Source organism: Cervus canadensis, chromosome 29, assembly GCF_019320065.1.
Source record: "Cervus canadensis isolate Bull #8, Minnesota chromosome 29, ASM1932006v1, whole genome shotgun sequence".
Lineage (NCBI taxonomy): Eukaryota > Metazoa > Chordata > Mammalia > Artiodactyla > Cervidae > Cervus > Cervus canadensis.
In genome coordinates this window covers 27,019,542-27,033,721 of record NC_057414.1, presented here as the reverse complement: position 1 = coordinate 27,033,721, position 14,180 = coordinate 27,019,542, and the positions used below count along the sequence as shown (strand labels likewise).

Here is a 14,180-nt window from a genome sequence, read left to right as displayed (position 1 = left end):
CGGATCAGGCACCTGATCAGCACAGCCCATTGTGAGGAATCACGGATTGTCTCTGAGGTTCTAGAATTCCCAGACTCTGCAGCTCGGCACTGGAAGCCTCTGCTCACAGTTTTTCTTCACTGCTCTTGGGCGCCCCACACCGGGGGCCCCTCTTGCCCAAAATCCAGATGAAGAATTTCCTTCTACTAGTGAGTCTGTGTTTCCTTGGATCTGCCAGAGGTGAGTCCTGTCTCTTGGCTCTAGGTGGACATGGAGAGGCCTCTTTAAGGCCCTTGAAGACGGAAGACCAGCATCTTAGTTACCCAGACCAATCTGACCCGGAAGTAGGAGTGGCTGAACAAGTTCAGCCAACTCTTAAGAGTTGCTGAATCGGTTGATCCCTCCTAGTCAATGGCTTCACCATCAGAGACCTGCTTGGCACAGTCTCATTCCTAATGCTTTCAGCCACTCGATGTTGTATCTGATGCTCTGTGAAATGAGAAGACAGGTCTAGGGTTCTGGAAGCCTGGGAAGGTTGGCCCCGATGAACTGAGTGTGTGGGATCATTGTGTAGCTAAGGTAGAAGGAGAGAAACAGGAGAAGGGAGTGAGGTATGCCTGAAAGTCATCCTGGGGCCAGAGATCCTAGAAGCCTCCCCTTCCCGGTTCTGGTCTATCCGTTCAGTCATCCGTTTTTCCTCTTTCAGGATCCCCATTCAGGGTCAACTCTGTTCCCTTCTTCCTCCTGCAGAAGTGAGAGGCCATGAGTTTCGAGCTCTCCATTAAACAAGAGTGTTTTCTGTAATGTCAGTTCTCTGAGATTTTGTCTTTTGCCTTCTTCAGTTTTCAAAAATTGACTCAGAAACAAGCTACATAGTTACCAGATGGTAGTATGTGCCAGCCACTTGGTGAGGTAGTGAGTCATAAATGATAAGAATGACCAAGAAAGGAGTGTGCTTTTTCAAAACTCTTTTTTTGTATCAAAAATCTCTTTGTTAAAACTTCTGTTCACTTTTGAAGAATCAGTCAAGCAGGTAGTATTTCTGTAACAACTTTTTAAAATTAAAAACTCCTAAAAGCCTTAGTCGGATTTCCCAGGTGGCATAGTGGTAAAGAATTCACCTACCAATGCAGGAGATGCAGGTTCTATCCCTAGGTCAGGAAGAGCCTCTGGAAGAGAAAACGGCAACCCACTCTGGTATTCTTGCCTGGAATAACCCATGGACAGAGGAGCCTGGCAGACTCACAGGGTTGCAAAGAGTGTACACAACTCAGCACTTATGCAAAAGCCTTAGTCTATCTTATATTTCCTTTATCAACATATTCTAATGCTAGTCTTTTGAAAGTAGTTGGTTATAAGGACTTCAAATCACTCAAGATACACACACACACACACACAAATTCTTACAGGATTATAACCAGGATGATACTGACTATATTATATTCCTCTCAGCTTTTTGATAGGATTAATAACATACTCGTCATTAAAGTCTATTCCCCACCCTCTTCTAGGTTATTCAGCCTAAATCAGTTACTCAAAGAGTAATAGTAATTTAAAAAAGAGTAATAATCAAATTGTCTGCATGATGCTACCCTTTAAAATAAAAGCTGTACTTAAGGAGTATTTGTCTGACAGTCATTGATAAACTGGATTAAATGTAGTAGAGATAGGTCAGAAGAGAATGACCAGCTAAGAGTTTTGTAATTCCAAACGCAAGGTCAGGAGGAGGAAAAATTAAAGTTAATTGAGCATTTCAGCAATGGACTAGGCACTTCACAGTTTACCTTATTGAAGACTCATGACAACTCCATGAAGTAGGAGTAAATGGTACATCAAAAGGAATCTCAATGCAGAGATATAGAAGTACATCATATTTTTATCTTAATAATTCATAGCAACTTGGTTTCCGGTTCCCAACCACATGGATAGGGGATTGGGGGTGGGAAAAAACATGAACTTGCCAAATAAAGGTCTTAATCCCTTCTGGTAATTTTCGTGGCCTCATTAAATATTTGTCATCTCTAGTTTTAAATTCATTTTGTTTGGAGTTTAAAATCTTCCGCCCTCGGTTTCAGCTAGAATTACTCAGCTGCTGAAACACTGCAGAGTCTCTCTCTTGTCGTATCCCCATTCCGACCTTTCACCCACAGAGGAACCGGAGGGAGGCCAGTAGTGGAATTCTGATTACATCAACGATGGGATGTTGATTTCCTGATGCTGGCTTTGTCAGGGAGGCACAGGCACTTTTGGTGCCCCTGTGCCCACTCAGGGTACACAGATCCACACAAATATTGTGGATCTTAAAATTCTTCCCTTCAACCACTAAGGTAGTCTCTGCGGTTGCTTAACACCCCTGGCCTTCATGGTCCCCCGAGCCATCGGTTGACTGCGTCTAGCTTCTGCAGTACCTTCAGGTGCTTGACCAGACCCCCAGAAACCTAGCGATCCCACAACATTAGCCTTGCTCCATAGGAAAGGACTCCTTACCCGGACATTCTCTCTCACCCTCACCATCTCTCTTCTATTACTTCTCCATCCTAGGAGCATCAACTCAATCTGATGAGCTTCTTGGCTCTATGGATCATCAACCATCAGTTCAGCAACTCTCAAGTGACTACTTTTCACTTGCAAACCCTCCGGATGAGGCTTTATATGAGACTTCTTCAGTCGACAGCGCTTTGAGTGAGCATGGTTCAAGTGAGACAGCTGCAGCCCAACATGCTTCCGGTGAGCCGCTGGCAGTTGAACACGCAGGCGGGCCGGCTTCAGTTGATCACGCTACTGCGGTTGAGCATGCTCCAGGGGAGGCCGCTGCCGGTGAGCACACTCTGAATGAGCACGCTTCCGGTGAACAGCCTTCTGTGGAACAACCTATAGGTGAGCAGCCTCTAGGCGAACAGTCTGTCAGTGAACAGGCCATAGGCGAACAGCCCACAAGCGAACAGGTTGCAAGTGATAAGCCTGCAGGGGAACAGTCTGCAGTTGAACCGGCCTCAGCCGAACAGGTCTCAGGTGATAAACTGAGCGATCAATCTTCAGGGGAACAGCCCTCAGACCTCCCGCCTTCAAGCACATTTTCAGGTGAGTCGTAATTTGCGTGGGTGCCTTTCCTTGACTTTCGGTGGGAAGTAGGTGACACATCAGGAAAGCCAGTTTTAAGGCATCCAGAAGAAAGAACAGTTCAGACACAGCACAAACAACTCTCTCAAAGAATCTCTTTACATTTCTTGGCAAGAATCCCCAGAGGCAGGATTCAGGTGTTGTAGGGCTTTTGAAGGCTAAACAGTTCAGAGGGCCCTCTTTAAGAAAAACAAAATACAAACTGTCAGCTGTCCCTGCAACTTCATTCCACATAAGAAATTATGAAAATGAACACCCACAGCTCCACTGGAAGACGGGGCTCATGGAAGACAACCTTGGTGAGCTTCAGGCTAAATCGGCCTGTTCACAAACTATGTTAAAATCTTTACAAATCCTACAACGACATGTCTAGCACCAGAACTGGTAGCTCTTGGATTTTTTTGTTTGAACATGATGTCAGTGGAAATAATAAACAATCATTAATAATAGAAAGGTTTTATTTGAGCCAAACTGAGGCCTAGTTGGCTTTGCAGATTAGTCTGAGAAACGGCCCTGGAGAAACAGTTTACAGCACAGTTTTATATCTCATCCAAACAAGGCACATTGAACAAATCAGGGATATATTTTTTCATGGTTTTAAAAAACACAACAGACCAGTTCACACACATACAGCACGTACAGTTTGGGCTCCCCACCTGGAAAGTGAGTTTAATCATCAATGGAGGACTAGAATCCGTGTCCCAGAAAGAAGGGTGTTTAATCTTTATTTTTAATGTGGACTTTTTTTTTAACTTCTGGTCAATGTGACCTTTCCTTTAATAATTAAAGGAGATGTACAATGTATGTTTGATAGGCCACAAAGAAGCTAATGTAGTTAGCAAAAAATTCAAATTAACTCAAGTATAAGCCAGAATGACTTCTCTAGACCTCAATATGTGAATGTTTCTTTTATCAGTGGAAAGTAAAGCATGCCGACACTTCTGTCTGCAAGACACAGAAATAAGTTCCCAGGACAACTGCAGTTCTTTGGTTCTTACAAGGGTTTGTTCAAGGAAGGAAAACAAGATTTAAGGTTTAATGTCTCAAGTTATTACCAGACATAAACACTTTATGTTCACCCCATTTGTGTAAGTAGCAGTATTCCAAATTTTCAGAAGAGAGAAGTGAGATTTACCTCCTCTGGTTAGAAAGAAGCAAACCTTGGTTTCACACTGAAGTATGACTCCAAAGCCCATATTCTTTCCACTTTATGCTTTCTTAATTAGGAAATTGGCAGTGGAAATAGGCAATATTGAGTCATTTCAGACATGCTCTGCCCTTTGTGACAAACTGCCCTGGTTGAGGTGAATTTGAGAGTAGAGAATTGATACAAACACTTTATAGGTTTGCAACATTAGAACATTCCAACATAGTCTTCTTTTTTTTTTTTTTTAGGCTGTCTTTTTTTTTAAATAGCAATTTCTCTTTTCTTTCTTATTTACTTTTGATGCATACCATTTAACAAGTCTTTATTGAATTTTACAGTACTGCTTCTGTTTTATGTTTTGATCTTTTGGCCTTGAGGCATGTGGGTTCTTAGCTCCCCAACCAGGGATTGACCCCTCCCCCCACCCTGCATTGGGAGGAGGAGTCTTAACCACTGGATCACCAGGGAAGTCCTTAACACAGCTTATTAATCAGTCAAATTTTACTGCAAATGTCTGTGCCTTGTGGATAAGTGAGAGTATAGTGGGGAGTATGAACGTCATGTGAAAAGTTCCATTGCACCTATTGAGTTAGACACAGCAGAAGGGCATCTAATGAGCAATGTCCAGGAAGCCCCTGGGCTATGAATTAAAGTCAGTACTAGAGGGAGAAAGGTGGGATTCATCAGCAATGAATATCATAGATGAAGCAGTAAGGATGAAGTCCTTTTCTCTGATATGGAAGAGAAGATGCTTTTTCAGACCCACGAAATGGTTCTGTTCGTTGTCCATCCTCCCTTCCCAGATGTGTGACTCAAGGCTACACACCTGGGTCACAGGGTTATTTCATCAGGCTGATCTTAAACTTTTCAGGCCCGTCCTTAAGCTGCCACACATGCTCTTATATGAATGACCAAGGAAAATGTCTTCGTGGAGAGGGAGTCTGCGCCACCCAGAATTCCCAGCAGTGCATGTTAAAGAAGATCTTTGAAGGTATGTGGGGACTTCATGGGCTGGTCTTTGACAGAGAACTCATCATCCAACTTGAGTACTGATGGGAGAGGGGGTGGTTAGGGTGGCAGGGGCCGGAGGAAGGATCAAGCTGGGATTCCCTAGAAGCTTTGAGATTCAAGAGGTCCTCAGTTCTTTCAAGAATCAAGAGTAGAATTCCAGCTATTGAGGGAGAGGCCCTTCCCCAAAGGCCTCTGATATCTTAAAAGAAGACAGGGAGATTGTCTCTTCCTATTAATGTGTGAGTTGCCCCGTGAGCCAGTGGGACAGTGACTTGCAAGCTCAGGAATGTGTCTGTCTTGTTCATGGCTATATATTCTAGCACTTAGCACAATGCCCAGTCCATGGTATGCATTTAGTAAACATTGAATAAATGAATTAAGTAGTCAACAGTTGTCCACTAGTCTGTGTTCACAAGTTGCCAGACCTGTCTGAGTGTATTCCCACACCTCTCTACCCTTACAGTCAATCCTTGTGCTTGGCTGCTCAGAGGTGTCCATCACTTTATGACCCCATGGACTGTAGCCCACCTGGCTCCTCTGTCCATGGGATTCTCCAGGCAAGAATACTGGAGTGAGTTGCCATTTCCTACTCCAGGGGTTCTTTCTGACCCAAGGATTGAACCTGCATCTCCTGTGTCTCCTGCATTGGCAGGTGGGCTCTTTACCACAGTGCAAACTGGAAAGCCCATATTCAGTCCTTATCCCTCAAATAAGGGAAGGGATCTTGGTTACTTTATCCTGTGAACCCCACTGCCTGACTTCCCTTGTGGTTTGTCTGGTCCCTCACTAGAGAGAGTAGGCAACTGATGGGGAAACAGCCCAGAAGAAACAGGTGGAAGGGGAGGGGAGAAAGAACATGCACGTTGGAGGACTTGGTCATGCTCTGCAGGGACTCTGGGGACCATGGATGAAAGGGAAGATTCAGCAAGGAAGCCTGTACTCTTTACAGCCTGTCTCTGCTTCTTTCAGGTGGAAAACTTCAATTCATGGTTCAGGGCTGTGAGAACATGTGCCCATCCATGAACCTCTTCTCCCACGGAACCAGGATGCAAATTATATGCTGTCGGAATCAGTCTTTCTGCAACAAGATCTAGCAGCCTATACCCTGGCTTCTTGATCTGACTCAGGCAGCAAAAATCCTCCACCACCCTACTGGGCTCAATTTATATTTAGTGTCTTCCCCAGGCAACTGCTAATTATGTCAGACCAGAAGCTCTAATATCCTATCTTTCCTCTCCATGCCGTTATCCATCCTTCTCTGCCCTCCGTCTTTCTTATCCCTTACCCCATCTCTCAACATTCTTTTCTTTCTCAATAAATTATGCATAATTAAAGAATACTGACTCTAGGCAGACGTCTTTTCCCATCCACCAGGGGCAGGGTCACCCTGAGCTTCCTTCTGCTCCACACACTAAAGTGGTTGCATTTTTAAAAAAGACTTATTTCACTTTTTTATTTTTGGCTGTGGTGGGTCTTCGCTGCTGTGTGTAGGCTTTCTCTAACTGCAGTTGCGGAGCAAGGGCTCTAGGCAAGCCGGCTTAGTAGTTACAGCGCACCGGTTTAGTTGCCCTGCGGCGTGTGGGATCTTCCCAGAGCAGAGATCAAAACCACATCCTTTGCATTGGCAGGTGGATTCTTTACCACTGGGCCACCAGGGAAGCCCTAAAGTGGATGCATTTTTAAACAATTCCACATTTCTCAAAGTGAAGGGGTCCCCCAGGGCAGGGACCATGAAGAGGAATGCAAAGTAGGTGTTTAGGAGCTTAAAATAATATAGCAAGTCCTCATCTCTGACCCCAACCTTTCCATCCCTATGGAAACCAAACTCACTTCTACTTACCACAATGTTCAAAACCTACCCCCCTTCTTGGGACCTTGAGAGTTATAAGTGGAGACTCTATGCTTAACAGAATTATAACAATGACTCCTTTTATCTGCTACATAAATAGAACAGGTCATAATTATCTTAATTAAATCTTTTTCTCACACACAATGTCACTGGCTTGTCTCAGCATAGAGGGGTAGGTGGAAACTGTATAAGCCCCTCTCATCTTGTATTAGAGTTACACTCTTCAAAGTGTTTTCACAGCTGATCCGCTGAAAAGAGCCCAGAAAGGCAGTGAGGAAAGATAGCATCACCCTGAGTTCACAAGTAAGAAGTCTGACATCGAAATGTTTTATATATGCAGATTCCATGTCATTCCAAACATATCAAGGTTACAGAGCAGCAGTGAGCCAGGGTCAGATTTCAAAACCAAAGCTGCATGATCTCAATCTGAGCAAATAGCACAGTATAAATATTAGCTAAAACAGTTCTTTCAACACCAAAATCAAACCTCTGTCCCACACAAGCCCATTTCTTCTCAGCCACTGCTCCCCACACCTGTTTAAAAGCCCCTGAAAAATCAATGTTTTTGCTCTGCTTCTTATCAAGGATTTTTTGTGTGTGTTTGTAGTAAAGATTTACTTGAAGAAATATTACAACATATAAAAGCTATATTAGGTCTTAATTTCCACTCACACAGTGGTAAATTTGATATACATAATAAAAAACTTTAAAAATCCAGAATGGACATAGTACCTCACAGTTTGATCACTAAGTCAAATTAGCTGATAAGCAAACCTCACAGAACAGTCTCCTGTCAGCCAAGGTCAAAAACACCACGTACAACACATCTAAACTGACAGATTTAAAAATATATTAAAAATATAACAATGTTAAAAATATAACAATGGTGGTGCACGTTGGGGACCCCTGATGTCAGAAACAAAGAGAAATTAAATCCTACTAACATTATAGATGCTATTTTTTTGATGGAGGGAGATAAATATTAGTTAAATGTTATTAAACATAGCTAAATCTATTGTGCTGTGCTTAGTCATTCAGTGGTGTCTGACTCTTTGCGACCCCATGGACTGTAGTCCACCAGGCTCCGCTGTCCATGGGATTCTCTATGCAAGAACACTGGAGTGGGTTGCCATGCCCTCCTCCAGGGGATCTTCCCAACCCAAGACTCCTGCACTGTACGGGTATTCCTTACCGTCTGAGCCACCAGGGAAGCCTAATCTATTAGCTATGTATTTTGAGGGAATAAATTCAAATATGTTGTTACAACTGAAGGGTAGGGGAGTTTTGGCTTCCAATAGTGGTGGATTATTTAATATCACAGTATTCAATATCCAAGTCTATGCCCCAACCAGTAATGCTGAAGAAGCTGAAGTTAAACAGTTCTATGAAGACCTGCAAGACCTTCTACAACTAACACCCAAAAAAGATGTCCCACTCCAGTATTCTTGGGCTTCCCTTGTGGCTCAGCTGGTAAAGAATCCACATGCAATGCGGGAGCCGGAGACCTGGGTTCGATTCCTGGTTGCGAAGATCCCCTGCAGAAGGGAAAGACTACCCACTCCAGTATTCTGGCCTGGAGAATTCCATGTACTATACAGTCCATGGGGTCACAAAGAGTCGGACATAACTGAGCAACTTTCACTTTCACTTTCATTATAGGGGACTGGAATGCAAAAGTAGGAAGTCAAGAAACATCTGGAGTAACAGGCAAATTTGGCCTCGGAGTACAGAATGAAGCAGGGCAAAGGCTAATAGAGTTTTGCCAAGAGAACACACTGGTCATAGCAAACATCCTCTTCCAACAACACAAGAGAAGACTCTACACATGGACATCACCAGATGGTCAATGCTGAAATCAGACTGATTATATCCTGTGCTGCCAAAGATGGAGAAACTCTCTACAGTCAGCAAAAACAAGACTAGAAGCTGACTGTAGCTCAGATCATGAACTCCTTATTGCCAAATTCAGACTTAAATTGAAGAAAGTAGGAAAAACCACTAGACCATCCAGGTGTGACCTAAATCAAATCCCTTATGATTACACAGTGGCAGTGAGAAATAGATTTAAGGGACTAGATCTGATAGACAGAGTGCCTGATGAACTATAGATGGAGGTTCACGACATTGTACAGGAGGCAGGGATCAAGACCATCCCCAAGAAAAAGAAATGCAAAAAGGCAAAATGGCTATCTTGAGGAGGTCTTACAAATAGCTGTGAAAACAAGAGAAGCAAACAGCAAAGTGGAGAAGGAAAGATATTCCCATCTGAATGCAGAGTTTCAAAGAATAGCAAGGAGAGATAAGAAAGCCTTCCTCAGTGATCAGTGCAGAGAGACAGAGGAAAACAATAGAATGGGAAAGTCTAGAGATCTCTTCAAGAAAATTAGATACACCAAGGGAACATTTCACGCAAAGATGGGCTCAATAAAGGACAGAAATGGTAGGGACCTAACAGAAGCAGAAGATATTAAGAAGAGGTGGCAAGAATACACAGAAGAACTATACAAAAATGATCTTCATGACCCAGATAATCAGGATGGTGTGATCACTCACCTAGAGCCAGACATCCTAGAATGTGAAGTCAAGTGGACCTTAGAAAGCATCACTATGAACAAAGCTAGTGGAGGTGATGGAATTCCAGGATTTGAACTATTTCAAATCCTAGAAGATGATGCTGTGAAGGTGCTGCACTCAATATGCCAGCAAATTTGGAAAACTCAGCAGTGGCCACAGGACTGGAAAAAGTCAGTTTTCATTCCAATCCCAAAGAAAGGCAATGCCAAAGAATGCTCAAACTACCACACAATTGCACTCATCTCACATGCTAGTAAAGTAATGCTCAAAATTTTCCAAGCCAGGCTTCAACAATACATGAACCATGAACTTCCAGATGTTCAAGCTGGTTTTAGAAAACGCAGAGGAATCAGAGATCAAATTGCCAACATCCAGTGGATCATTGAAAAAGCAAGAGAGTTCCAGAAAAGCATCTATTTCTGCTTTATTGACTATGCCAAAGCTTTTGACTGTGTGGATCACAACAAACTGTGGAAAATTCTTTAAGAGATGGGAATATCAGATCATCTGACCTGTCTCTTGAGAAATCTGTATGCAGGTCAGGAAGTAACAGTTAGAACTGGACATGGAACAACAGACTGGTTCCAAATTGGGAAAGGAGTATGTCAAGGCTGTATATTATCACCCTGCTTATTTAACTCATATGCAGAGTACATCATGGGAAATGCTGGGCTGGATGAAGCACAAGATGGAGTCAAGACAGCCAGGAGAAATATTAGTAACCTCAGATACACAGATGACACCACCCTTATGGCAGAAAGCAAAAAAAAACTAAAGAGCCTCTTGATGAAAGTGAAAGAGGAGAGTGAAAAAGTTGGCTTAAAACTCAACATTCAGAAAACTAAGATCATGGCATCTGGTCCCATCATGGCAAATTGATGGGGAAACAGTGACACACTTTATTGTGTGTTTTTTTTTTGGCTCCAAAATCATTGCTGATGGTGATTGAAATTAAAAGACACTCATTTGAAGAAAAGTTATGAGCGACCTAGACAGCATATTACAAAGCAGAGACATACTTTGCCAATGAAGCCCCGTTTAGTCAAAGCTATGGTTTTTCCAGTAGTCATGTATGGATGGGGAGAAGGAAATGGCAACCCACTCCAGTATTCTTGCCTGGAGAATCCTGTGAACAGAGGAGTGTGGTGGGATGTCATCTATGGGGTGGCACAGAGTCAGACACGACTGAAGTGACTTAGCAGCAGCAGCAACAGCATGTATGGATGTGAGAGTTGGAGTATAAAGAAAGCTGAGCACAGAAGAATTGATGCTTCTGAACTGTGGTGTTGGATAAGACTCTTGAGAGTCCCTTGAACTGCAAGGAGATCCAAGCAGTCCATCCGAAAGGAAATCAGTCCTGAATATTTATTGGAAGGACTGATGTTAAAGCTGAAACTCCAAAGCTTTGGCCATCTGATGTGAAGAACTCACTCATTTGCAAAGACCCTGATACTGGGAAACATTGAAGGTGAGAGGAGAAGGGGACGACAGAGGGTGAGATGGTTGGCTGGCATCACCAACTCAGTGGACATGAGTTTGAGTAAACTCCAGGGGTTAGTGATGGACAGGGAGGCCTGCCGTGTTGCAGTCCATGGGGTCACAGAGTTGGACACGACTGAGCAACTGAACTGAATTGAATGGTGGATTAGTTTGGGTGAACTAACCTTCCTTCAGATAAGAATTTCAAACTATGAACCAAAAATTAGAAACAACTACTTAAAAATTTCTCAAAAGGGAACCAGAGAGAAGTCACCCCTAAAAAGACTAGGATAGCACTGGGTGAGACAGATAGTTCTGAGCCTTTATGCCTGAGGGTATTCTCAAACCACATGTCATAGGGTGGCAGAAATCCAGTTTACTGGCTTGAGGTCAGAGAACATAGGCTGGAGTTGGCAGAGCAGCTGTAATATTAGGGGGAAATCCTGGAAAGGGAACTACAGAGGGGATAAACTCCAAAACTTGAGTATAAACTGACCAAATTCTTGGTTGACACTGACTCTGGGAGGCTCAACAAGAGCACCTGGAAGCAGAGAGAACTGAGCAGAGATTTTCGCTGTTGTCCACCTCAAAGAAGACCAACTTTGGAGTTCAGGTCAACCCAAGTTACCTACCCACGAGAACAAATGTCAGTTCTCTAGAGGAACACAGAGTCCAGAATCTCTCAAATGCATCATTCACTGTGTCCACCACATAAAACAAATTATCAGGGGAAAAAAAAAAAAGGAAAATGTAACTCATAGCTAAGAAAATTAAAAAAAAAAAAAGATACTGGTCTCAAGATGGACCAGACATTGAAATTAGTGAACAAAAGCAATAAACAACTATTTGAGATATGTTCAAAAACCTAAAGGAGAGGATTAAGAGGTACAAACTTCCAGGAACAAAAGAAGTCAGGGGAATGTAATGTACAGCATAGGAAACACAGTGAACAATACTGTAGTAACTTTGTATGGTAATAGATGTTAACTAGACTTATTGTGGTGATCATTTGTAATGTATAAAAATACCAGGGACTTCTCTGAAGTCCGATAGTTAAGACTTCACCTTCCAATGCAGAAAGTGAAGATTCGATCCCTAGTTAGGGAACTAAGAGCACACATCCCTCATGGCCAAAAAAAAACAGAACATAAACAACAGAAGCAATACTGTAATGAATTCAATAAAGAATTTAAAAATAGCCCCCATTAAAAAAAAATCTAAGAAAAATATCAAATTGCTACATTTAACACCTGAAAGTAATAGAATACAAGTCAATCATGCTTAAAGATAAATGATTCCAAAATTTTAAAATTAATTTAAAAGGGGGGAAAGAACCTAAAGGAAATTAGTCATTTGAATAAATTGTGTTTTGGAAACACAAAAACACAATTCTAAATGATCCATGAGTCAAAATATAAACAATAAAATAATTAGAAAAAAAAAATTTGAGCCAGGTAACAAAAATACAACACATGAAAATTTATGGCATTAAGTACAGTGAAACTTAGAGAAATGCATGATTTTAAATACTTGCATGCAACACATAAAATTGACACAGGACTAGTATCCTGAGAGTAAAAAGTGAGTGTTCGTCACTCAGTTGTGTTCGACTCTTACTGACCCCATGGCCTGTAAGCCTGCCAGGCTCCTGTCCATGGAAATCTCCAGGCAAGAATACTGAAGTGGGTATTCTTGGGGAAGGGAGAAGATTCCCTGCTCCAGGGGATCTTCCTGACCCAGGATCAAATCTAGGTCTCGTTCTCTGCAGGCAGATTCTTTACCATCTGATAAGCCACCAGAGAAGCCCAGGTATCTCTATTTACAGAAAACAGAGAGGGCAGCTGAAACACGGAGAAACTGAACCACAGTGATGCAAATTCCGACTAAGAATTAGACAGTAAACCAGCTGGGTTCTTCTACCAATAAATTACAAGGAGAAAAAAAATCAGACAGAGCGAGAACAAAGTGGGAACTTAAAACCAAAAGCAACTTAGACATCAGTCAATTTCTAGTATGGACTTTATTTCAATCCTGATTCAAAAAACCGTAAAAAGTAAGAATTGGAAATCTGAACACTGGATGGATATCAACGAAGACCCATGGGGAAAGGATAATCTTCACCAGTGCTAAATTAGATAGCCATATGGGGGAAAAATGCTACCTGACCTCCTATTATACACAAAAATCATTTTCAGGTAAACTGTAGATCTAAAGGTGAAAGCCAAAACTATAAAGCTTTTGGAAGATAACAGAAAGGAAAATCTTCATGATTTTAAAGTAGGGAATGAGTGTTTAAGTAGGAAACAAAAATTGCTAGACAGAGGAAAAGTCTTACTTGAACTATATTAAAACTACAATCTTATACGACGTGTGAAATAAGCCACAGAATGGGAGTGCACATGTTGCTGTTCAGTGGCTCAGTCGTGTCTGACTCTGTGACCCTGTGGACTGCGGCCCACCAGGCTCCTCTGTCCACGGGATTTTCCAGGCAAGTATACTGGAGTGGGTTGCCATGCCCTCCTCCAGGGGATCTTCCCAACCTAGGGCTGAACTTGAGCCTCCTACGTCTCCTGCTTTGGCAGGCAGGTTCTTTGCCAGCAGTGCCACCTGGGAAGCCCTATTTTGTACATATTTGCTGAATTAAATAGGAGCTGCTGAACTGAATTCAGAGTATGAAAACTGTATCAAGGATGATTTCTAGAGTTTTGGCTTAAGAAACTAGGGGTCTAAATGTGGCATTTATTGACGTGGGGGGAACTAGGGAGGAGTAGGTTGGAGGACAGGGATCAAAAGTTTTATTTGGTCAGGAGATGACTATTAGTCAAGGGGAAATGTCAGGTAGACCATGGCTGTAAAAGTCTGGAGTTCAGGGGAGAGGTCAAAGCCAGGGACAACTTTGTTTACGAGAGTTACCAATCGTTGGCTGACAATTCTCTCTCTTCTTTTATTCTTTTGGCCATGCTGTGTGGCATGTGGGAACTTAGTTCCCCAACTAGCGATCAAACCCTCGCTCCCTGCAGT

At 42.5% G+C, this 14,180-nt stretch overlaps 1 protein-coding gene across 4 annotated transcripts; it reads left to right on the top strand.

The window, feature by feature from the left end:
* Window positions 1-78: 78 nt before the first annotated feature.
* ACRV1 (acrosomal vesicle protein 1) lies at window positions 79-6,593 on the top strand. 4 transcript variants are annotated; one of them, XM_043452600.1, is made up of 6 exons: window positions 98-219; window positions 2,521-2,589; window positions 2,782-2,953; window positions 3,005-3,060; window positions 5,118-5,237; window positions 6,227-6,351. In XM_043452600.1, exons 1-6 carry the CDS (start codon window positions 168-170, stop codon window positions 6,349-6,351), a joined length of 594 nt encoding a protein of 197 aa, XP_043308535.1. In that variant the 5' UTR covers window positions 98-167. The 4 variants fall into 4 exon arrangements, with proteins under 4 accessions (XP_043308532.1, XP_043308535.1, XP_043308534.1 ...); XM_043452599.1 differs by having other exon boundaries at window positions 2,782-3,060; XM_043452597.1 differs by having other exon boundaries at window positions 79-219; window positions 2,521-3,060; window positions 6,227-6,593.
* Window positions 6,594-14,180: the final 7,587 nt, after the last annotated feature.

Coding starts and splice junctions, on each gene's coding strand:
- ACRV1 (XM_043452597.1), top strand. CDS start 168: ATGAAGAATTTCCTTCTACTAGTGAGTCTGTGTTTCCTTGGATCTGCC. Junction 220..2,520: donor TTTCCTTGGATCTGCCAGAG/GTGAGTCCTGTC, acceptor TCTCCATCCTAG/GAGCATCAACTCAATCTGAT. Junction 3,061..5,117: donor GCCTTCAAGCACATTTTCAG/GTGAGTCGTAAT, acceptor TAAACTTTTCAG/GCCCGTCCTTAAGCTGCCAC.